The sequence below is a fragment of the Trachurus trachurus genome, assembly GCF_905171665.1.
Source record: "Trachurus trachurus genome assembly, chromosome: 4".
NCBI lineage: Eukaryota > Metazoa > Chordata > Actinopteri > Carangiformes > Carangidae > Trachurus > Trachurus trachurus.
The window spans coordinates 2,614,415-2,640,820 of NC_139898.1; the positions used below are offsets into that span (position 1 = coordinate 2,614,415).

Sequence of the window (26,406 nt, forward strand, 5' to 3'; positions counted from 1 at the left end):
GTGAAGATGCACACCACTAATGCAACGGTGCTTTCCAGATGGGACTGAGCTGTGTTACAGTCAGTGCAACCTAAATGTATTGTACTTTTTTTTCCCGCAATGCAGTGCATTGTCATGTCTGGGCAGGATCATTTACATCGGAGCCCTACTTTCTAAACCACATCACTGAGGACAGGTGTGTTGTGAAAACAGGCGTCTATTAACTTCTGCGTCTGGCTGCTGTTTAGGGTCTGTGCGACTCGACCTGTTCAACGTGGAATCATTTCAGCCGTCTACTGTCTGCACCGCGGCAGGCTAATCTGTAGGAGGGCTTCCATACGAGTGGCCTGCGGAGCCGGGAGCCAGCAGCAAGTTAATCTCTCACGTGAACGGCACCCCGCTGACTGCCAGGGCTTGGGGTTGGGCCGACCGGCCCTGGCTGCGTTTCAGGCAGTTGTACCATGGCACGTGGACGTAGAGAAAACCAGGACACTGCCAAGGGCTAGTGTGACATAGAGTGAGAAATATAGGCTAAAAGGTGCCAAGAGCAATGTGGGACAGCAGCCTAGAGGGGATTCTCTATGATCATGTACTGTAGTGTAGAGGGAATTACAGTTGGAGTTGTCTGCACCACAGAGGGGAGAGAAATGTACACATAGTATTTGACTGCAGGGCTGGAAAACAGCCACTGGTGAGGTGGACATGTGTAAGGTGCATTAGCGCACAGAGAATCCAGCTCAGAGAGCGGTGAATAAATCAGCTCTAGTGCTTCCTGCGCTCCTCTCTGTTGACAAAGCTAGGGTGAGATTGGCCTCTCGCTTGAAACCAGACACTGACACAGTACATTTCTGCATAAACATCCTTCCAGTCTGATCATGGGGGTCAGGGCTCAACTGATGATCGCACATATTGATCGGTTGAAAAAAAAAAAAACCATGACTCAAGAGTTTGAGCCGTGGCTGACTCGGCTACACGATGCTGTGGTGGCTGGAGCGGCCGGCCAAAGCCTCATGCGCACGTAAACACGCAGCCAGACACATGAAGCACGCCAAACCTGCCGAGCCACAGAGAAGTTCAAACACAAAAGCAGGATTTATGTGCTGTGTGGGCCGCTGTACACATTCACTTTTAGTTTCTGTATGCATTCATCTTCAAAGGCAGTGAGAAGTCACACCCAACTAAACCTCGCCTCCTACTTCAATTTAGCAGATCTGTCTCTGGAAACCAGCTTAGCCAAAATTTTCCTCCCACAGCAGAGAGTGTCCCCTCTGGCTGCGGTCTCACCCCCTCTTCATGCAGCAGATGGGATTACCCCTCACAGCAGGCGGATCCAATCAACACACCAGCGCATCCTCTGATTAACACTCCTCTAGTTCATCATTAACTGGATTACTCTGTCTTTATGTCGCTCTCTCCTCTCTCCCCTTCTCTCTCTCTCTCTATACATATATATTTGTATCAGTCCACCTTTTCCCCTCCCGATCAAACTTTATTTTACGCGTTTGTCATGCGAAACAAGTGTGTGATAAAGGAGTAATTGATATACTAATCTAATCAAGGGCAAATGTTTAATTCAGGCATCTATCAACATAAATTCAATTAGTGGAGAGTTGTTTAGCTGCTTTGTGTGACGGGCCACAGGTGCTTCCCCAGAGCACTGTGTTTGTTGTGTGGAAGGGAGAGGAGGGGGGGTATGTCCCTGCCCAGTCTGGTCTAAATAAAGTTATGTCATTAAGAGCCAAAAGCTATTAATGATAGACAGTTTTCTTTCAGGAGTGCCGCCCCTGCCAAGGTCCATGGCACATTTCCGGGCTTTAAAGACGGTTTTCTTATCATTATTTGGATTTAATATGAAAGGAACAAGACATTGAGTCGAGCTGGGAATAGAGTGCCTTCCTGGCTTCTCTTATGATTTGTACAATTTTCTCTTTTTTGATATAAATTTAGATTCTGTTTTCTTTTTTTGTCCACAGGCATTTGGTGCAGAAAATTAAAATGGTTTTTATTTAGCTCAAAAAATGCGACAGGGACGTGGATGTTTCTGTGCTCCCAACTAATAGATCAGAGAAACTAAGAATTCATTGAGTGGCGCCTCAGCTGTGTCTTCGCTTGTCGCTTTTCAGATCCTCTCTCCCTTGTATCACACACACCTGTTGTATTCCATACCTTCTCCTGGGAGAAAAAAAAAAGAAGCTGCGAGCTACCTCGGGGCTCTCAATGCAACCGTAGCTTCTTTCATTTTCCCCTGGGTTCTTGTGTGTCAGTGTGCTGCTGGTCTATTTTGAAGAGCATCCGAGTCTGAACCCGTCAGGAACAACTTTAAGATTAACTCATTGAGTGCCAGCCCTTTTATAAAATGGTCAGTGCCTGGTGCCAGCGTTTCGGGGCATTTTGAGTAATATTTCAAGACCCACAGAATATTTTGTGCTATGACTCTGAAAACACCAAATAGCTCAAAGGAAAGAGGAGACTCTCTATTGAACTAGGGAAAAAAACATTTGTTTGTACCTTGTTCCATTCTTTATATATCTTAAGTTGAATAGAGCCTAGCTATAGTTGCACCAAAAAGACCACTTTTTTCTAGAAAGCTGAGAAAAATGCATTTTTGTGAAAGAGAGTCTCTCAAGAAAAACAGTGATTTATCAGTTTTAATTTTGGCTTCAAAAACATGTAAGACATCTGAAACTTTCATTTCACATCTTTTTTCATTGTACAAACAAAAAAAAAGAACAACAACAACTAAAATACAACAAGTAGGAGTCCTACTCTGCAGAGTGATGCCTGCTCTCCTACTTCTCCTGCAGTTGCTGATTGACGTATATATACGTCAGTGGCACTCAATGAGTTAATAAGTAGGGAGAACAGAAAGAAGAGCTCAGCTCATAAACACCATCTAAACTGTGGGTTGTGCGCGGGTCAGCTGGCTGTATAACCACACAAATGAGACTGATTGAGCTTCCAGGCCGTTTGCATGATCACACAGTGTGGTAGCTACACATGTGAGAATATGCACCGAGACTCACTCAGCACTGGCTGTCTGACCTGGAATTGTCACCTCAGCGGAGGTAATTTGGGCTGTATGCGGAGTGTGGCCCAACATGACTGTCCGTGCCTGTCAGGGAGCGGAGAGAGTATTTGGGTTAGTAAGGATAATCCACTCAACCCCTAAAGAGGATTGGAGAATCTCACAGGCTTTGATGAGTTGTGAGCTGGTGTTTATTTCACATCACAAGAACAAGGCTGTTTGTGTCACAGCCAGGGCGACTCAGCACGACCACCGCGTCTCCGAAAGCATCACGGGCGATTGTTATATAGGACTGGAGAAAAGACGGATGGAGGAGGAGGAGGAGGAAGAGGAGGAGGGAGCTGAGGATGTTTTGGTCTCTTGGCTCCTTATCTCACCAAAAGATCCCCGGGTTTAGAGAGATGATGTGATAACTGAGGCTGTGCTGACCAAGACAGGGATATCGCAGCGCTAATGAGCGTCCTTTAAACTGATAATCCCCTGAAAAATGGCGCTTCACAAGTAAGGGACGGCTTTGCATAAGCACTTCCATCATTAAGCATAAGAGAATGTTTGTTTGTGAGAGAGAGAAAAGAAGAAAGAAAATAAGCAGGGGAAATGTGTGTGTGTGTGTGTCTGTGCGAGCACTTCACCTCTAAGATGTGCACATTTAATTGGCTCGCTTACCTTGGCTCCAGAGCTCAGAGACCACCCCGGTGAGAAAGACAAGGGGTTTCTGTCATGCCTCCCTGCCTGTAACCTCAGGCAGCACATATTTTACCCTTTACATTAAAACTCCAAAACATTAAAAGTCTAAGCAGCTGCAACTCTTATCCCCTGGAGGAAGGAGATTTTAATTAGCGAGAGACAAAGCCTCTAATAAAGCAGTCGTGCACTAAACAACGGCTGAGTACTGCTGTCTCAGAGACTCAGGCCTTCATGTTTCGGAGACTTATCAAAAACTACAACGTGTATCTGTTGCTCCCCACGGTGGGACAGCTCTAAATATATCCTTCTGTTTTTATCATCTTTATCCACAGCACATGTTAGAGAAATGAAGCTCTTAAGATCATCTGCAGCCATGGCAGCCACTCCGGCTCTCAGCTCTTTGTGTAGTGTGCATTCATTAATACTTGGGTGGACATTTTTCTTCAAAAAATGTTGGGTGGTCTGTGAGATTTATGTGAGTGAATGAACCTGTATTCAGCAGTATTTGCCCATCTCCACTGACTGACTGTGGTTTTCCATTTCCCACCAGCCCTGGTGAAACAGGGGAATGTGGTCTCAGGCTTCAGTTGCACAGTCGGGGGACCAGTGGTGCCATCAAAAGAGTGTGTGTCTGTGTCTGTGGTATTGGTGAGATAATATAACAGAACAGGTGTGATATATATGATATTGTTTATCTATTATATTGTGCTTAGTGTGCATAACGTATAATAATATTATATCTGTACAGAGTTATTCACTTCTATATAGTGTCTTCCATGATTCTCTCTCTCTCTCTCTCTCTCTCTCTCTCTCTCTCTCTCTCTCTCTCTCTCTCTCTCTCAATATATACTGTACATAACAGCTCTGGAAAAAATTAAGAGACCACTCCCAAAATGATCAGTATCTCTGGTTTTACTATTTATAGGTATGTGTTTGAGTAAAATTCAAGTTTGTTTTATTCTATCAACTACCGACAACATTTCTCCCAAAATTTAAAAAAAAAAGGTCATTTAGAGCTTTTATTGGCTAATGACTAAACTAGTCTAAACAACAAAAATATTGTCTTATTCAAAGTCTTTTCAGACCTTTAATAATAATAATAATGCAAAGAAAACATGTTCATATTTATTCCTAAAGAACACAGCAAGAATATTTGAACTCAGGAAGAGTTTATAAATCAGTTTTTGTGGGATAATGTCAATGTTTAATCCCAGCAGTGGTTTTTATATAAAATAAGACGTGGTTCAGGTGACACACATACTGTATGTCTCTCTGTCTGTATGCACTGCTGGAATGGACTTTCTTTCTCCATTACTTTATATTTATCACTTGTGTTTTATATTGACTGTTGATTGCTGCTTGTCTTATCTTAGCCAATTGCAGACAGACATATGAGCTGTACAATTCTTCTAATTGCTAGTGAGTAACCTAAGGAAAGCCTATATAAGAGTATAGAGACTGCAGCCCTGTCCTGTCCTCTTGCTGCTGTTGACTGAAATACTGCTCTGTTTAACCACTTCACTCACTAAATGGTGTGTTGGTGCATGGACATGCTTGATAGCATTCAATTTACTAACTAAATGAACTCACAGTGGCGTTGCGCACACACAGGTACACACACACACACACACACACACGCATGCGGAGGCACATGCACTGTAGGTGGTGTTATGTCACAGAGCTCAGATCAGATCAATAGGTACTTCAGCTTTGTGTAATGCTGTCTCTAACTGAGAGCCTGACTCGTGGCTACAAGTGAGATATAGAACCCACTTCAGGATGAAATGATTTTCCCTATGAAATATGGACAGAGTGCATGACCCGCCCAGACAGCTCTGTTATTGAGACAAAATGCTGCCTCCAGTCATGTGGTGCCCTAGGACAGTGGTTCTCAACTGGTGGGTCGGGACCCAAAAGTGGGTTGCGGACCCGTTCTGGATGGGTCGCGGACAGCTGGTCAAAAAAGTAAATAATATTTAATGCACATCTGATGTTGGACATGTCTTTTATTTTGAAAAATAACGAGACACGTGAACACATGCAGTTGTAATGCTCCTCAGTTTCTTATCATTTGCTCTGAATGCAAAGATATGAGTTTCTTATTAATGTGGCCTGAATGCAATGAAAATACCTTGTTTTGTGGGTCTTTATTTTGTGCAATTTGATATTTATTAACTTTTGTGAATATGCTCTGAATGCAGAGATGCATTAGAAGTCAAATATATTGTTTTGTTGGTCTACATTTTGTGCAGTTTGATATTTTTTTATTCACTTACTATACATGCAGTTGTCATGGTCCTCCTCAGTTTCATTCATGTGCTCTGAAATGCACTTTGCTCAGTGAAGAGCACAATTAGTTTTTAAAGGCTTTAAAAAAAAATCTTGGTTTGAATTCTATAGAAGTGGGTCCCGACTTAATGACCATGGGAAAATGTGGGTCCCAGAGTGAGACTAGTTGAGAACCCCTGCCCTAGGAGTGGCAACGGCTCACCCATATTGTAATCTCGGTTCTGTAATGATGGCCACCATTTTTTTTTACCTTGCCGTTACTTAACCTCCACTGTTTTTTGCTTAATATCTGTCACGGATGATTCAGTGGGCCCCGTCTCGCAATCTCGCAGCACAGGAGAATGGATGCCGCCGCTCTTGTTTTTCTGAGCTACTGTCGAAGCAGAGCCTGGGTTTGATCCAGCTCATTAAAACCCAGTTAATGTTTGTGCTGATGGCTCCGCAGAGAGAGACAGCCAGAGAGACAAGCCAGTGTTATTCCTGCCTCTGATGAAGTGTCAGCTCAGAGCCTTTATGGCTTACAGATGGGAGGAAAAAATTCTCCAACAACACAATACCCTGCTCTGTAGGGATATTTGTAATTCACACACAAACATTCCCAATTTAATACTGTCAGCATGAGGAGCCTTTTATGACATGTGTGCGCGAGCAACACAGACAGACAGACAGAGAGGGAGAGTGTTGTGTTGTGTTGTGGTTGTCGCGCTGCTGTTGGCAGCATGACGACACCTGAAACTTGGGAATTAGATTTGTTTTCAAGAACATTCAGACGATCTCTGTTTTATATTCAGATGTCGTGTCACTTGCCCACCCTCTCTCCCCGCTAATGAGTGTTTTCTTACATTTGCATTCAATCATCTGTCGGGGATGCTCGCGCTCACAGCCTCGGAGAAAACCCCCCCAATCCTATATGTGATCCAGAAATTGTCACAAAGAAAGTGTGTGAGCAACAGAAACTGCTTTTTTTTGTTATAATTCTTTACAAGAGTAAATATGACATTCTCAGTAACGGCATTTGGGAATTTAAAGTGAGAAATATATTCTGCCACAACATTTGCTGCTGTGGCTCATTTCACAGGCTGTGTGGTATCGTAGGGAGGCTCCGTTTGAGCGTTAAGGTCAGATAAGCGGTCTTTGTTCGCGGCGGTCCCACGGCAGAAGACGGAGGTCAGCGCGCACAAAAGCCTCGGGGCTGGAGGAGATGCTGGATTTTACTCACATTAGTCTTGACAATGTGACCTTTTCCTCAGATGTTGACACAAATTTGTTGACTTTCACTCCCCTGTGATCATAGCTGCCGTTTGCTGCCTCAACGTTCAGTTCATTACAGCGGTTGCAGGGCCGGCTCATTTATTTGAGGGGGCAGCGCACATTTTAAAGCACATTTTAATATACTCAAAAAATGTGTATATTACAAGTTGACAAAATTATCTGCAGTAACACAAAAATCTGCCGAAAAAGGGACACTGTTCTTTTCTAAAATGTTCTGTTCTTTTTTTTTTTTTTTGATTCATAAGACTACCTTTCAGTTTTGTAAATCTTGACCATAGTAGACCCCCCCCCCCCCCCCCCCCTTCTCAGAGTACACCAGAATGCTTCACTCACATTTTAAAATCACAAAATTGTTCTGGGGGGGATGCCCCCAGACCCCCCTACAGGGTTTTAGGTACTCACCTTTTTCACCCCCTCTGGGTTTGCAATACATCTTCAGGTATATGCACCCCTAACCCACCATATAATGTGGCTCTTTGCATTACGACAGTAAAAAACTTGGGCTCTAAGACCCTGGTTGGCCACCCCGGCCCCGAGTTGGACAGGTCTGAAGGTAGAGGTCTGACAAAGTGCAATCCACTTCTCCAGGTTGGGGTTGGACACATAGTCAACAACCCAATTCAATGAAGTTACTATAAACACGGAGAAAAAAAAGTGCTGGAGCATGATGTGTTCACATGATGCCCCCTTCACATTTCTGACTGCCCCCTCATATATGCCTGCTAGAACCGGCCCTGCGGTTCAGTTGTGTCAAATCATCACCGTCACCGTTTCATCATCAGCATTATACCTGCACCGCCACACGGCATCTGAGTGTATGACTGACCTCTTTGACCTTCTGTGTGTGTGTAGGTGTAAAGGAGCCTCTCACTATGGGCTCTCGGCGGACAGGAAGCGGCGCTCGCAGGAGGGTGAGTGCACCGACAGCACGTCGGAGCTCACCATCGCCACGCTGCCCAACGACAGCCCCACCTCCGCCGCCGTGGCCCTCCTGTCGGACGAGCCGGGCCTGGTCAACCCGGCCTTCGACCCCAGCATGGAGGACAACAGCCAGTCGGGGAGCACGACCAGCCTGGCCGCTCGCAGCAGCACCAAGAAGAGTGAGTGTGAGTGGGCGAATGGATGTTTGTGTGTATGTGTGGCCAGGGCCGTTGCTAGGAATTCTGGGCCCCCTGAAGGAATACTAAAGTGGGCCCCTGCCCCCTGACTTTTCCACTTTTTTTTCTTAGACTACATATGTATTATAATTTTTTATTTAGTCTACTTTGTTTTGATTCTAATGCAGCATTACTATGAGTATTAGTCAGGGTCTTATACCCATGGGGCAAAGCAAAAAAACGGACACGGTGTGTTGTAAAAGGTTTGACACCAGAAATGATATCTAGGAACTTCAAGGATTAAAACCTGGGTGGACAACCCGGTCAACTAGCTGCTGGAAAGCTACAGGAGGCCCAAACCCCTCTTCTTGGGTAGTTTTGCTGGCGAAATGATGTAAATGCAAATATTTAGGTACTACAATGGCATAAATAGTCATACAACTATACAATTTGGCAGAGAGTATCTTGACACATAGGGGGAGGCATGAAAAAAAGATTCTGGGGTTTGTTGCAACTTGATTTAAAGATAACACCCTCAACATCCCAAAAAAGACAAAATTCCATTTGAGTCCAAGATAGCCTTTCTACTAGCTACTGGAAAGCTACAGGCTGTCTCCAAACAATGCAACACCTATTGTGAAAAACTACATGTTAACTGACATGATCAGAAAGCATTCTATTTCCGGTCTCCCCAAAGTGAACAGATAGATAGAGAAGACCGTTGGCCACAGCAAGTGGGGCTTTTGAGATAGAAAGGCTATCTTGGACTCAAGTTTTCTATATACATGTTAAGCATAGATATTCTCCATAAAGTGCTGAAAAATAATCATTTTCATGAGAATTTGTCAGGTGAACAGTACTTTTTTTTTGTCTTTTTTGGGATGTTGAGGGTAAATACTTAAAGCAGAAGTGAGTGATATATTTGTTTTAATATAAGTCTTAAATAGTTATATCTTCCGACAGCAATCACTTACATAGAGTGTTTGGACTGAATCACGGGTCTCTCAGTCCCTCTGCTCTGCTCTGAGCCGAAGAGAAAACATTTATCGTATCCTACAGTTTTTATCCAATGAGGAGAGAGAACGGCATGCAGGGCTGTGTGTGCAGCCAAAGAACGCCGTGAATGTGGTGACGTAGCGACGAGGACTGTTATGGTGCGTTCAAGGAAACTCGTATTTTTCCGACCGTGAAGTGGTACCAGTTCGATCTGGTACGAGTTCACCGGTCGGAAGTTACGAGTGGCCGTTATAGTGACTTTCACGGGTAAAACAGGTCGGAAAAACACGAGTGGGTTGCCTGAAACGCTACAAAGTTAAGTTGTGACTTGAAGCTGTAATTTACGATTTCAAAAGCCTGCCTGGAACGCAGCATTAGCGAAAACGACCGGACCACTCACTTCTGCTTTAAAATCGAGTTGCAACAAACCCCAGAATCTTTTTTTCATGCCTCCCCCTATGTGTCAAGATACTCTCTGTCAAATGTTATAGTTGTATGACTATTTATGCCATTGTAGTACCTAAATATTGGCATTTACATAATTTCGCCAGCAAAACTACCCAAGAAGAGGGGTTTTGGCCCCCTGTAGCTTTCCAGCAGCTAGTTGACCGGGTTGTCCACCCAGGTTTTAATCCTTGAAGTTCCTAGATATCATTTCTGGTGTCAAACCTTTTACAACGCTCCGTGTCTGTTATCCAAAAAACTGGGATTTTGCCCCCTGGGTATTATGCAGAATAATTGAGTCATACAAAGATTAGACTACTGGGTTTTTTTTGTGGGCGCTACTGGGCGCTGGGCCCCTAGAATTATCATCACCTTTCTCCCCTGTACAACGGCCCTGTGTTCTGGCCGTGCTCAGTCCTGTGTGATGTTACCCTGAAATGATCTGATGAGAGAGAGAGGGGGCGGGAGGGGGGCAGTTAGAGGGAGCACGTGTCTGCCAGAGTGACTGATTGAAAATCTATAGAGTGGAGAGATTTCAAATCACAGTTGCATCACCTCCCAGTCAAAAGCAGATGCCAGTGATCTATGTTCAAACGTAGGTTTACACCTGCACACTCACAATGCATAACCCACACAACACTCAACCCGGAATACGTTCTTTGTTTCCCTTAATGGTCCCTGATAGAAATCCTATTAGCCAATTAGCTCTGCTGCCTTGTTTTTTTCCCAATCCATAAAATCTCTGTGAGGAAAACAGAGCAGGAACAGAGGGAGGGAGTCACGGAGAGGGCAGGCGCATTATGCAGTCATGGAGACATGGCAGGAGAGGGAGGTTAAATATAGCCCATACAAGTCTCTGTTAATGTCTGATGATGTGATTGCAGCATTTCATTTTCACCTGTTAAAGGGATAGTTCACCCAAAATTCAAATTTCACTCATTATCTACTCACCCTCATGTCGACTAAGAGCTGTGAGAATTTTCAGAGTCCTCCGTGGCTTCTCTGAGTTACAGGGGGTCTCGGCGTAGCAGTGCATAACGGTTGCAAATGGATACCAACTGTCTTCGTAACAAAAAGACACACCAAAAAACATCCAAATACCTCCATGCTGCTCATATGTAATGTCCGTCTTGTATTGAAGCCCCGAAATGCAAAATTGTCCCGAAAAAAAGTCTATTTTTCAAGCTTGTTTGTAACAGAAGCTTCTAGAAGCTCCTCTTCCCGGTTCGTCAACTTTGGACGAACCAGGGTCTGTCCTCTTCCCAGTTCGTCCAAATTGGACGAACTGGGAAGAGGAGCTTCGAGAAGCTTCAGCTACAAAACAAGCTTGAAATATAGACTTATTTCATTTTTTTCGCCAATTCGCCAATTTCGCATTTCGGGGCTTCAATACAAGAGGGACATTACATATGAGCAGCATGGAGGTATTTGGATGTTTTTTGGTGTGTCTTTTTGTTACGAAGACAGTTGATATCCATTTGCAACCGTTATATGGACATGCACTGCTACGCCGAGACCCCCTGTAACTCAGAGAAGCCACGGAGGACTCTGAAACTTCTCCCAGCCCTTAGTCGATATGAGTGTGAGTATAATGAGTGAAATTTGAATTTGGGGTGAACTATCCCTTTAAAGCAGGAAGCAGTCATGAGTGCCCCCCCGCCGCCGCTCCCTCTCCCCACCCCCTAACGTGAGCACACACAGGCAGTGGGGACACCAAATGACGCTGTACCAGCACTTTAGGCCTGGACGGCTGAGCACACACCACCACCACCACCATGAGCGCCACTACTGCTGAACAAGCTGTCACCTCCAGAAGCGGCTGGCGCTTTTAAAGAATAATGTGGCTGTCAGGAGCCCTCGCATCTCCGTGGGTCCGCAGAGGGAGGGAGGGGGGAGGGATGGAGGGGGGGAGGGAGGTTGGTGCTGCAGAGGCTGGCTGCTGGGGCTGCAGCCTCCTGTAGCCTCTGTGTTCCCTGAGACAAGTACCAGACAAGAGTCTCTCTGGGCAGGTCTCTTTTGGAACGTGGTCACCATGGAGTCCACCGTGTGTTACATCACCGCTGCGGTTATGCAACCATGAAACTATACTCAGCAAAGATTGAGATTATTAATTAAACAGCCACTAGCTCCTCTCTCCACAACAACAAAAAGAAGCATTATTGGGAACTGTTGAAAGCTGCTCAACAAATAAAACCTCGGAGGAAAAGACCGGACAAGAGGCTCCAGCAAAAATACTGATGGAAAGAACTAAACCTGGATCAAGTTGTTCTTCTTAAAGGGGCCCTGTAGAGGTTTTCTAGCAAACAAATAAAAGTTTGCATCCAGTGTTTCTCACCAAAAGACGACGTGTGAACCCACGAGGAACACGTTTACACAACACGTTTGCTAAGCTGATTTAAATCCTACATTGTTTTCATCCATGTTTACTACAGATTAACTCTGATCTGCTGAATCACTGGAGATGAAGGCCATGACGGGACTAAGATCCACTTTACATACAGTTCCGTTTCTTTGGCGCTGCATGTTTCCTTTGTCAGTTAGATCCACTCATTAGTCTGCTCACTCATCAGATGATTTCAGTGATTTCCATGCATTAAAGTATGCATATGATTTAGGGGGGAAAAAATTGCTGTGTGACTGGATTGGGGCTTGGTATTGGCAGAAATGCTGAGTTGAGGTATCAGGAATCTGCCTTTGTGGGCACGTTGCTGTTGCATTACACCACAAACTGACAATCTTGAGTATAGTGTGAAACTGGCGGTGGGAACCGGCCCGTGCAGAGTAGGACTACAAACAAGGAGTGACTTGAAACACACAGTGTTAGTGTTACTGGAGGCCAGAAACCTAAGAATGTGTGCAAATACATCTAAGGATCAAATACTTAGGAAACAATTTTACTGATTATCTCATTATCATTTGGATAAAGAGAGAAATATTTCTGAAAACTTATCAAAGTTTTAAAATGTTTAATTTCATCATAAAATAGTGTAATGTTGGCATCTGGTAATACTTAAACCTCATGTTTATATGCAAACTGGGCCTCCTGGATTTTCCTTCTTACAAGACACAACAACACAGATCTTCTCTCTTTTTTTTACAAGCTCCTCTGTTTTCTGTTTAAATGGTCTCTAAATGCTGAGAGGGTATTTGATTGGCTGTGAGGAGGCAGATTCAGACTTGTCCAGGCATGTTGAGGGCGAGGTAACCTATAAAGTGCCTCTCTTTCTCCTCTTGTCTCCTTTGCAGTCAGAAACTTTGACCGGTCTTCAGTGAGGAGCCGCTCCTTCAGGAGGTTGAACCGGGCGTTCAGTGTCCTGCGGAGGACCAAGAGCGGCAACGCAGTGAGCCATGAGACGTCGGAGGAGAGAGACAATGTCAGGAACTCCACCGTTCCACAGGAAGGTATGGATCAAAGTCTAGTATATATCAGTCTCTCTGTGTCTTTTTTTGTGGACACTTTTGTGCTTGTTTTGTGCTTTTTGTGGTGAGTCGTGATTGAATGATGTCACTGCTGTGTCAGCACTTCTCACATCTCCGGAGAGGGTTCCTGAGAGAGTGCTCATACACGTGTGTGTGTGTGTGTGTGTGTGTGTGTGTGTGTGTGTGTGTGTGTGTGTGTGTGTGTGTGTGTGTGTGTGTGTGTGTGTGTGTGTGTGTGTGCGCGTGTGTGTGTGTGTGTGTTTCCAAATGCCTGTACTTGTGATGTTCCCCCGGCTGCACAAGGAGGTGATGTGGCCGGGGGCCCACAGCGTAACAGTGCCATATGTTCCTTTAATAATTCAGCTGTCGATTGCATAAGTCCACTGGTGCATCACTAGAGACGGACAGGGAGGAGAGTGGTAGCATCAGACAGCCTGGACAGAGACGCGGGATCCAGGGGGGTCACCGGAGACAAGGCTGATGACATCTCCTCCTCTTGTCCCTCTCTTCATCTGCCACCTCTTTCTACTATCTAACCCCTCCCCCCCTCTCCCTGTCATCCCAACACAGTCAGGGTCAACAGGTTTCCCCCCAACCTGATGGAGCGGTCCCCAGGGAGAGCCATGTTCTTGACATGGCTGATCCATAAAATTATATGTAGAAAATAAAAAATGGGCTCTGGATGTATTTAAAGCAATACCCACAGCATGGCCCCTGGTTTGGTGATGTGGAAGAGGACATAAATAGAACATAGTTTAATGTTGAGGTAGAACCGCAATGTGATGGGAAGAGGAGAAGGGGCGCGGTGTTGCGTAAGAATGAAGGATGACGAATGATCAGGGACTAGATTATTCTCTGAGGCCATCACTGAGGAGGCTGAGAGGATAGATTAAATATTCATTGCCTGCCGCTGGAGAGACAAAGATAGACGGAGAGGATGGAGAGTGAAGTATAGATAGATCCATACAGGAGAAGAAAAAAAATGGAGGGAAGAGGCAGATCAGATACTGTAAAGACAACGGATGAGGAAACAAATAAAGACGTAGCGATGTCTCCACGGGCGTGGGAGTGGGTGAGAATAAATGGGAAATGACAGGATGAAGAGGTTGAAAGGGTGTGCGATGGAGAAACGGAAGGGTTACATAATAGCTGCAGGTCTCTGTGTTAATGTGCTCTCCACCCTTCCAGCAATCTGCTGTGATAAAGACTAAATATTGACTTTGGAATGGAGAAAGTGCAGCGCGAGTAGAATGAGAGGCCGAATCCATGGAGCCAGAGACACTGAGAAAGAAGGAGTGAGGGAGGCATATTTCATAACCAAAGGAAAAGGAGAAATACATCTTGTCTGTCATTTATTGGCAGAGGCTGTTGCCCAGGGCAGTCACAAAAAAGATCCCCACCCACCTCCACATGGTCCAGTGCTGGAGGATGTGTCATTCTGCTGGTCAGTGGAATTCAACACTGAGCACGAAAGGAGGGATGTTTGTGCAGTAAAATCTGATCAAACTGGAAAAAATATGTTTTTGTAATGTTTTAACCTTTACATGTTAAAAATGTACCATTAAATTAGTATTTTATATCAGAAAACAAAAAAAAATCCTAAATTTTTGATACATTTGTGTTACATCTGGACAAAATTGCTTGTACTTGCTTCGAGAAAAGAACGAGAGAGTCGACACTTTCGATGGACATTTTCACAGAGAGAGAAAAAAAGTTTGTGAATATTTATTTTCTTACATCCCCGCCCAAGTAATAACTTTGTGGAAATTTCAAATTGCGGGTTTTCCCAAGCATACTTGCTACAGATGTATGTGACTAATGATGCAAACATCGAGCAGGATAATCAGCCAAGTAAATTTTCCCTCTTGGCTTGTATGAGTTTGTTTTTGCTAACCTGAGGGAGTAGAGACAGCTGGTTCCACTGCTGAACCTCTCCAACACAGTCTACCACTATTTCTCCCTCCATGTGTCTCTCTTTCCCTGTGCAGTGCTCTCTCTTCCTCCCACTTCCTCTCCTGTTTTATTTGGCTGATCCTCAAATGTGTGTGTTTTTTTTCTTTTCTTGTCACTGTGAAACTAAAAGCATCATTTTCTTCTTTCCCATTCTTCCTTTTTTCCTTTTTCTTTTTTAGTTCTGGCTCTTCCTCAGCTCCATCACCTGATCCCTGATGGTGAAGTTACCAGTATTAAGATAACCCGGGTGGAGCCTTCGGAACCGCTGGCCATCAGCATCGTCGGTGGCAACGAGACCCCGTTGGTCCGCATCCTCATCCAGGACATCTACAGAGAAGGTGTCATTGCACGGGATGGGCGCTTGCTGCCTGGGGACATGATACTGAAGGTATCACGGAAACAATTAACAGTGGTATCCCGTGTCAATGAGCAGGGCCGTTGCTAGGAATTCTGGGCCCCCTTAAAGAATACTAAAGTGGGCCCCTCCCCCTAACTTTTCCTTTTTTTTTCTTAGACTACGTATGTATTATCGTTTTTTATTTAGCCTTCTTTGTTTTGATGCTAATGCAGCATTTCACTGCAAAAACTCAAGTATCTTAGCAAGAATATTTGTCTTATTTCTAGTCAAAATGTAATTTCTAGTCAAAACAAATCTCATTATACTTAAAATAAGACACATCATATTAAAAGTAGCTTGTTTTTAGACACTTTTTACTTCTTTCAAGCAGATTTTCACTTGGAATAAGTAGAAAAAATCTGATAGTGGAGCAAGTTTTTCTTTCTTATTACAAGCACAAAAAACTTACTTTCACTGGCAGATTTTTCTACTTATTGTGAATTTAAGTGAAAATTATCTCAAAACAAGTTAATTTTTAGGTAATGAGTCTTATTTTAAGTGGAAAGAGATTAGTTTTGACTAGAAATGAGACATTTGGACAAGAAGTAAGACAAATATTCTTGGAAAGATGTTGAGTTTTTACAGTGTACTATGAGTATTAGTCAGGGTCTTACGCAGAATAAATCAGTCATACAAAGATTAGACTACTGGGGTTTTTTATGGGCCCCACTGGGCGCTGGGCCCCTAGAATTATCATCACCTTTCTCCCCTATACAACGGCCCTGTCAATGAGAAGCAATCAATGTTATAATTGCATTTCCATGGCTGTTACCCTGTCAGGTAAACGGCATCGACATCAGCAACGTACCCCACTGCTACGCCATGGCCACCCTCAAACAGCCGTGCCAGCTCCTGCGACTAACCGTGCTCAGAGAACAGCGCCACCGCTACCGCTCGCACTCGCACGGCCACATGCACGGCCACGGCCACGATGGCGCGGGCGGCCACCAAGCTCACGGGCTGCCCCACCATCCCATGAGGGACGACAGCATCCATGTGGTCCTGAATAAGAGCACTCCGGAGGAGCAGCTGGGCATTAAGCTGGTGAGGCGGCCGGAGGAGCACGGAGTCTTCATCTTTCACCTGCTGGAGGGCGGCCTGGCAGCTCGGGACGGACAGCTGTGCGTTGGCGACCGCGTGCTGGCCATCAACGGGCACGATCTACGCTACGGCGCGCCGGAGCATGCTGCCCTGCTCATCCAGGTCAGTCTGCGCTAGTTAAGGGGAAATCTGTCGGCCTGCCTTTAAATAGTAAGTAAGGTTATACAGCAGCGCCTCTCACAGACCAGGGTCACAAAGCGCTTTACAATTACAACAAAACAATACACAGTTAAAGGCAGGGCTGGACTGGGACAAAAATTCAGCCCGGGCATTTTCTGTCCAGACCAGCCCACTACATTATCACACAGCGTAGAAGTCCACAATTCTTGCGGCGTCTTCTCTAACGCATACTACAAAGGAGAGTCATATTCCTTGATAGCAGTTAACAAATAAAGCGTGTAGCTATGAACTCAAGGACTAAAATTGATCAATCAATACACCTTTATTCATTATAGTGTCAAATCACAACAGAAATTATGTCATGACTAGAGGTGGGCGCTACCTCTACCAATTGGGGGGGGGGGGAAGACAGGGAGACAAATAATCTAAATAGAAACATATTACAGACAGTAGCAGCATTAGAGATGGAACTTATTAAAAGGTGACTCAGTCATTATGAAACCATAGAGAATTGGGGGGAAAAAATCTAAGAATTACAGGTCTGAATAGATATGCATTCTCATATGTGTATGTGCACAAGTATGTATTGCCCTACTTCCTCGTCCGCAGCCAGCCAGCTCCACTCTCACCAAATCTGTGACCTGCAAGAAACAGCAAACAGAACTTGTACTCAGTATTTGTGTACTGACAAGTATATGTAGCCAAGTAGCCTTTTTGTGACGTGGTGACACCTAAATTTATCTGTCATGAAGGATGACTTAAAAGTCTCAAAAGAGGCCTAAGGCCTACTGCATTCCTGTTAATTGAACGTAAAAGATATGCAGATGTTTGAATTTAAAATCATCATCTCTAATGCTTCAACAAGGATACCGGTAATCATAATCAAACCTTTTTTTCTTTCTTTTTTTTTATTTTTTTTTTTAGATCTGAGACAAAACAAGTTGCATAAACTCAGAAAGTCAAGATGAAGGTCTCAGATATGATGGATGACTCACAGCCAAGCTTCAACTAATGGGCTAATATGTTGTCACATGTTAGAAAAATAACTGCTTCAATCCCTGAGGAGCTACGTTAGCATTAAGTCAGCTGCAGCTGCATTCACCAGTATGCAGTTAGTTATCACATTCAATGTAAAAACGTTTTTTGCTTTGTTTTGGACATGTCTCAAAAGTGTAGCCTAGCCAGCCCCAGGCTAATGTTACTTGCCTCCACTCGCTCATCATCGTCGGGTCCTCCTCGCTCGTCTTCCGGCGCAGCAGCATCCATGAGCAGCACCTGTGGCTGCTGGGGGGTGGGGGGGCGGGCCAACGAGAGCTGAGAGATTTCATTGGACTAGCCCAATGTCCTTCAAGAAAATCAACCAATGGGCCACGTTTAGTGTCTCAGATACCGTTGCGGTCGATAAAAAACTATACCCTTTTTTTTTTTTTAATTATCACAGTACTGGGCCGGCCCAAATATGTGCATCGGCCCACCGGGCATTGCCCGGTATGCCAGATGGCCAATCCAGCCCTGGTTAAAGGCCCCATGGCATGAAAAATGTGATTTTGGATATTTTTTCGTGCTTGGGGAGGTCTCTGGGCCACGTATATACTGCCCCATGCATCAAACTGGTCATAAACAGAGAAACACACACCGCCCATTTGTAGGAACTGTCTCTTTAAGACGAGCAGATAGCACTTCCTCCTTTGTGTGATGTCACACACAAGGTAACTCCGCCCACCGTGACCAGTTGTTTTTTTTTTTTCTTCAATTTTTATGAATGCAGCTTACTGTAGGTTTCAGTTACTTGCCTGTGACTGGCCCGACCACATGCCACTCAAAAACAGTCAGCCAATCAGAGGAGAGGTTCTCATTCTCTCTTCTGATTGGCCAAATGACCTGTGCCTGCTAGAGCTCCAGAAAGAGGCAACAGAAAGGGGCAGTATAAACGATATTAAGCAGATCACAGGTACTCAAAACCAATGATACATCTTGTTAGGGATATCAGCAGGTAAATAAACCCAGAGAAATGTGCACAGCATGAGGCCTTTAAAATGTACATACAAATTTAAAAGGCCAAGACAACTCAGTGACAATCATAGCAACCCCAAGACAATTAAGCAAAAGCCTGAACAAATAAATACTGTAGGTCTTAAGTTGGCTTTTGAAGGAGTCAGCAGACTCCATCGAACGCAGAAAGAAGATCATTCCAAAGCCTGGGAGCAACAGTCTGGAAGGATCGGTCTCCTCTGGTCCGGAAACGAGCACGCGGAACCATCAGCAGATTCTGATCCACAGACCTCAGAGCCCAACTGGGGTGTAAGGCTAAGGCTGGATCAGATCACTGATGTAAGATGGAGCCTGACCATGCAAAGCTCTAAAAGTTAGAACCAGAATTTTAAAATTGATCCTAGAGGAAACTGGCAGCCAATGAAGAGCTTTAAGAATAGGGGATATGTGTGTCCTCCTTTGCACAAACTGCAGGCAAGACAGCTCCTTCTTGTTCAGACATGAAAACAAACTATTAAAATAGTCTAATTGTGAAGACACAAATGCATGAATGATCAGCTCCAAATTATTTTCTGACACCATTTTCCTGAGTTTAGAGATTCTCCTCAGCTGAAAAAAGCAATTTCTGGTCAGCTGTTTGCAGCGTTGCAGTAATGACATGTCTTTGTCCAACATAACACCCAGGTTTCTTAGGCTAGGTCTAACAGACAAATACAAATACATCCATTCAACTAAGACAGTGGGTCATTGCAATTCAAACCGAAGTTCATACTGTAGTTGCTGTGACACTCAAATTGCCCCACATGTTGTTACAGACCATAAACCACCGGGCTCTGTTCGTACTCATGGTCTCTGAGGTATTAAAGATAATTGTGGTGATTCAGGCTAATTGTGTTGTACTGTGCTGTTGTGTCTGCACTCACTGCAGTTAATAATATTTAATTGTAGTGATTCCCTGATGGACCGGACCACTGCAGCTGCCTCTGGTTCCTGGTTGATGCCAGTCAATGGTGGTGTGTTTGTTGTTAATCATGGTTAATTGTGGTGTGTTTGCGGCTGACTGTGCAGGGTCTCTGGGCTCGGAGTTCCTGCCTGAGCAGTCTGACTGGCTCTTCTGGGTCTCTGCGGAGCCAATATGGCCTCCCAGAGCAGGCACTTTCTGTCAGAGATTAAGAACTGGCAGGGAAGAAATTAAATTAGTCCAACTTAGGCAATAATGGGCTGGACTGGTTAATTCAGGAGTCAGCTCTATGCTACAGAGACCAGGGGAAATCTCAGAGGAACCAGAAGTGTGTGTGTGTGTCCTTTCATGCAAATCTGTGAATGAAAGCTGGATTGGCACTTCGGTAGTAGAATTAATTTAAAATAAAGGTTACAACTGGGTGGCAGTGAATCTAAACTATGCCTGACCATGGTTTTCCTGCAGATTTCTTCATTAAGAAGTTTCTCACTGTTCTGTAGGTCTGGAAGCATCTACATGTTTTTTTTGTCCAGATTCTGAGATATCGGCTTTTTAATAAAAATGATATCTATGATGATGCGCTGAGAATTTTATAAGGAATACTTTAGGATAGGATAGGATAGGATATTTTTGTGAAGTGAAAGGCTTCAAGACTGCACATGACGTCTGATGCAAATGAGTCAGCTCCTCAACATGGATGTAGAGTGAAGAGGCCCCTGCATGTCCAACCCTCATTATCACTACATATTATACATTACCATATCAGGTATGGTAATGAGGTCATTCATTAATTAGCAACAATGTTTATATCATTTGACTCATGTTCCCACGGCACAACATGGATGAATTTTATATGTATTCCCCTACGATTAAAGGGCTATAGCAGGCCTTATTAATATGCAAATGAGCCACTTCAGCCATCAGCCAGTTAGCGTAGCTTAGCATCCAAACCATAGACTGTAAAAAGAATGGACGTAGCATCCGTGACGTCACCCATTGGTTTTGGGGAGTCGTTTTTGTGACTCAAATATGGCGGCCTGAACAGCGCCATGTTGGATTGGCCGGCCGAGAACCCGCCCACCGGCCTCGAAGCAGCCTGTCTCCAGACTGCTCTGGACCTGTCACTCAACGTTTCCGCGCCCTAATTGGCCAGAGTTTTAACCTAATAACGGTAAAACGGTAGAGTTAAAAAAAAATTCACCCCCCTCAGAGTGTGTGTGGGGGTAGAAACTATCGATTGAGACCAAAAAACGTGATGACACCAGGCTTTGATCATGTTTATTGAGGATGTAAAGTCTGTGATTTTAACATGGGGGTCTATGGAGAATGCTGCTTTCTGACACCAGCCCCCAGAGGAAGCCAAGGGGATTGCAGTTTTTTGAACGCGGAAGTGAGCTTCACTTCTCAGACCGACAACTGCCCCCTTAATCCAAACTGGAAATGGAGCTAGCATGAATCCATCTGACAATGATGAAATCTGCCATCTGGCTGTGCTAAGCTAAGTGGCTGCTGGCTGTAGCCTCATACGAGGCAGACACAAGAGTGGTGAACCTTAAAAAATGTCTGTTGCCTTCGTGTCATTTGCAAGTCATGTCTAACGTTTCAATCATCTTGTTCTGTTCCCTATAGGCAAGCGAGGAGCGAGTCCACTTCATAGTGTCTCGTCAGATCTGCCTGCCGACCCCAGACATCTTACAAGAAGGTCCATGGGGCATGGACGGTCCCCCGCCATATTCCCCGGTGGATATAGAGCAAACACTGTTGGTGAGCAGCACACACACACACACACAGTCAGTGCCAATATGCAGAGAGGAGCTTTGTTCCCCTGTCTTCCCATCCCCGTGATAAATATTTCCTTTCAGGTGCAAATGATCCATGGAGGTATTATAAGGCATGTCATTCAAGCAGTACAGGGGACAGTCTTTTCCTCTCACAGAGCTGCTGCTTTCACATCAGCCATCTTCTTTCACCACACATAAGAAAAAAAACACTCTGCCTCTTACCCATCCCAGGATGTAGAGAATCTTCTGTGATCCATTACCCACAAAACCCAAACCTCTTTATATTATTTTCCTTAAAAACAGACTGTACCTCAGATGAAAACATTATACACTTTAAGACAATCCTCTTGGAGGTTTACATTTAGGTAAATATGCACATTTGTTTGCCAAGAGTTAGATGAGAAAATTGATACCACTCTCACATCTGTTCTGTCAATATGACACTATGGATGCTACGTTAGCTTAGCATGATGAAGAGTAGACACAGGGGGAAACAGCTTAGCCCTGTCCAAACAAGTCCCACTAGCATGTTAAAAGCAAACAAACAAGATATAATGTGTCACTGTAAGCTAAGCAAAGTATTTTGTGCTTATTGTACTGGCACAACTGCTACCTACCTACCTAGCCTCTAGCTTTTTAAAATATTGTGTCATAGACAGTGATGGGAATTACAGCATTATAAAAAAACGGCGCTACTTTTTTCAGTAACGAGTAATCCAAAAAGTTACCGTTTCCCTCGTTGTAACACTGTTACCGTGACGATAAAATGTGGCGTTACTTGACTCAAGAAGTCCTGTCCCGAAATAATACACCTGCGCTTAAGTGTATGTTACATACACATTTTTTTAGTCCATCAACTAGTCGGAAAAAAGCTGTTTATCTGGGACTAACCAACTCCTCCCTGTGTGGAAGAATACTGAGTGAGTTGGTTAGTTCCAGATAAACAAGAGGTTAGGGGGCTAGCCCAAGTAATTTGACATATTTGAGCATTTTATTAAAAAAACTAGGGGTGAGAGAAAAAATAGATTCACATAAATATCGCGATATCTTTTTTGACAATTTTTAAATTGATTTTATTATTTTTTTTTATAAATATTGTGCAATGTGCATTTGTTAGCCTTTTTTACATACAGAGAGTACAGGTTTTGAAAAGGGTTTAAGTTCAAATCGAGAGAATCTGCAATATCGTAGAATCGCAATTTAAATCGAATCGCCATCCAAAAAATCGTAGAAGAATCAAATCGGGAGAAAAGCATATCATCCCAGCCCTTAAAAAAACCCTGCAATAGTTACTTTTCCTGGTCATTAGTTACTTTTATAATGTTCTAATTGTTATAATTCAGTGTATTAACTTAGTTACTTTTTGGAGAGAGTAACTAGTAACTATAACTAATTACTCTTTAAAAGTAACGTGCCCAACACTGGTCATAGATGAAATGCATCTTTGCTCACTCTGTGGATATGGTGCACACACACACAACTGTGTTCAGTACGTGACCACAACAACCGCCTATACTGTGTGTATGACCTACAGTAGGAGGGCAGTGAGTGTGGACAGTGTTCACACACACACACACATACACATACACACACAGCGACCCGAGCGCCACAGCCCCGGGGTCAGTCATGTGACCACAACTCATCTCCTCCTGTGCCAATGTGTGAATGCAGCACATTAGCGACGCAGCACAAGCCCCATCCCATCAACCTCAATGTGTCCATGTGTTATTCATTACTACTCAACTCTCCCTCGCCCTCCCCCATCTGACTCACACACACTCGCCATAAATAAAAAAAAAAAAACACACACACACACACTGTCTCCCACACACAGCCTCGTTCACCAAACCAAACTGCACATTATGACGTCTATAAATGAATCAGTTCCTAAACATGACACAAAACGAAGGGGCACTTGAGCCACCTACCGCCCTATACACTCATTACCACCAGATACAGTATTATACACTATCTACCTTAGTATATTAATGAGGTCATCCATTCATTGGCAACTAGATCTATGTCATCTGGCTTTTGTTCCCGCAGCACAACATGGGAGGTTTCTGTATGAATTCCCTTAGCATTAAGGGGCTACTGCAGGTCTCACAGAGTCCTTATTAATATGCAAATGTGCTGCTTTGAATCTAATTAGTTTATAGCGTCAATAGAAGGTGCCCTTGGTGTAAGTGGAGTACATGTCATGTTTTGGTTTTGAATTGTGGTGCTTATAAGAATATGAGTACACGAATAGAGACGGCACGATGAGGCAATAGGTAAGTCAATTAAATTTTGTGCCAGATAAATAACATACAGTACATTAAGTTAAGTTAACTTTATTGTTGTCATTGCATAAAAAACATATACAACAAAATTTTGTTCGGCAATCTCCTATAGCAGCAAAGAGCTAAAAATCAATAAGTAAATAAATATTTAAAGCAGAAGTAAGCGATCCGGTCATTTTGGCTAACTTCTTGTCAGCTGATGGAGTTAGCAGTCCCCGCCCTCGTCCCTACGTCACCACATTCACGCGCATCCCTTGGCTGCACACACAGAGAGGACCGCCCCTTTATGCCGTTCTCTCTCCTCATTGGATAAAGGTTGTAGGTTACAAGGAAAGTTTTCTCCTCGGCTTACAGCAGAGTGACTGACAGACCCGTGTTTCAGACCAAACACTCTATAGAAGTGATTGCCGTCGGAAGATAGAACTATTTAAGACTTATATTACAGTTTTTCTCTATTGGTTTGGCTCAATTCTTGAAACAGAAATTACATTCTCAAAATAACATGGACAAATCTCCAAACCACCTTGCAAATGTTCACAACAGAATGGCATTTCTCATTGATTTCATCAAATTGCAAATGTCTTAGTACATGTCTCAAGTGTCTTAGTGCATCTTTGCAAATGGTTATGTACAAGTACCCTAGAGTTAGCACAGTGAGCATACATTTAGCACATTTTCCAAATGAATAGATCTTGCTGATCTAAGCTGATTAGTTGATTCTCAGTCTAATGGTTGCTCTCTCCAAAACATGTCAGCATGATTTCACTGTGTAAATCATCATATGCACAATAGTCTGTTCAACTGTCAAAATTAGTCAACATACTGTAGGCTAATACCATGAAAACCATATGAATTTCTTGCAGCATTTCATAAATTCATGACAGTAATCGACAGTCAGGTGAAATTAGAACTTGACTAACGAAGGAGGAGTTCCTACATCTCAGATGACCAATCAATCAGCTGTTTAGCTACCTGACTGGTGCTGTCTATGATTGTGAATGCTGCCAAACGCGTATATATAGAGCTTGGCTAGGGCCTGTACCTTTTGCAGTATAAACATGGAGGTACCTGGCCAAGAAAATTATCATGAGCAACTCCCTGCTCAAGGAAGAGGAAGAGGAGGAAGAAGAAGAAGAGGAGGAGGAGTGCGGATGCGTGGTGGAATAGGCGGAAGAGGCCGAGGAGCAAGAAGACACAGAGTTGTGCCTGATGAAATTCGGGCCACAATTATAGACCACGCAAGGGAAAATATCCGCTGTGATGTTGATGAAAATATGTGGCCAATCAGAGTGCAGCGTATGGATGGTCAGGAGGATGAAGATGGTGGCCAGGAGACAGAGGGTGATGACAGTGATGACCAGTGAAAATGTCTCTACTCGTGAAACTTTGTTTACTGCACCAAAGGCTTGGTGTTTTTTTTTGTGTGTTCATATTTCATACATGTACAGAGAACTGTAGGCCTATACATTTTGTTTTTACAGTACATAATCTTGAGTTACTTTATGTAGGCTATATGTGAATAAAAATGGTTACAATTTCCTTGGCAATATGAGTGCAGTGTGTGTGATGTCAAACTTTGGAGGCTGCTCTTACTGTAAAGTCCTTTTCTTAGGTTTTATACGTCTCTGCCATAGTGACAAAACATCTAAGCATTTTGACTTGCAGTGCTCACAGAATGCCACAGGGATGATGCATTTTGGGGGCACTGACTACTTACATGAGAAAGAAGTTTGGTTTTGACACATAAGTAAACTGTTTTGGGAGAGATATGAGGTTCTGCAGCTCATCCATGGTGTTATGCTGAACCATCCAGTTTATTTTTGGTAAAAGCACTAAGTGAATGCAAATGAGCCAAAAGCAATTGAGAAAGATCTTTGCCATTTTGATGGTACTGACACTTTACATGGTAAAGGAATCTAGTTTTGAAGCATGTGTGAACAGTTTTGGGAGAGATATGCGCTTTTGCTAGTGAGCTGTAATGTTGTGCAAAACTGTAAGACTGTTTGGCCAAATGGTCTTATAGTTTTAAGAATGTAATTTCTGTTTCAAGAAATGAGCCAAACCAACAGAGAAAAACTGTAACACAAACATTCCTCTTACTTCTGCTTTAAGTGTTTGCACACATAAAGTGCAAAGTGCCAGTGTCAAATAAATACATCAACATATTAAAAACATAAGTTACATCATGTTAGGAGCTGAGCAAGAGATCCACAGCCCTTGGATAGTATATCCTTTTTTTTAATACTTTATTGCAGGATTTAAGTTCATATTCCAGCACATATCTTATCAGTCACTGGAACATTCCTGCAACATGACATTTTTTAGTGAGAAACATCAAAGGAAAAAGAAAAAAGAAATAAATAAAGTAAAATAAGAATAAACAATAAAACATAAAATAATAATAATAAGGGGAATATTAATAATAAAGGGAGGGGAAAAAAAGGTGGGACAAAGACAGTTGGAGAAAAAAAAAGGCATAAAATAGAAACAAAAATACAATATATATACATACACAAATTTGTTCTCTTCAGAGATCTAATAAACATTTCTTCAGGGCTGAAATCATCCGTTTTATTTATTTATATAATCAAACCACTTATTCCATCTCTT

The 26,406-nt window shown here is 43.4% G+C and overlaps 1 protein-coding gene across 1 annotated transcript in view; it reads left to right on the plus strand.

Annotated features, from left to right (window-relative positions):
• lnx1 (ligand of numb-protein X 1) overlaps positions 1-26,406 on the plus strand; it is a gene marked incomplete at its 5' end in the record, with an annotated part of 45,782 nt that overhangs the window by 15,063 nt on the left and 4,313 nt on the right. The window contains 5 exons of the mRNA XM_083970815.1: positions 8,105-8,358; positions 13,036-13,191; positions 15,342-15,550; positions 16,340-16,762; positions 21,363-21,497. Of these exons, the coding sequence (XP_083826941.1) occupies positions 8,105-8,358; positions 13,036-13,191; positions 15,342-15,550; positions 16,340-16,762; positions 21,363-21,497 (1,177 nt within the window). The remainder of the gene's footprint in view (positions 1-8,104; positions 8,359-13,035; positions 13,192-15,341; positions 15,551-16,339; positions 16,763-21,362; positions 21,498-26,406) is intronic.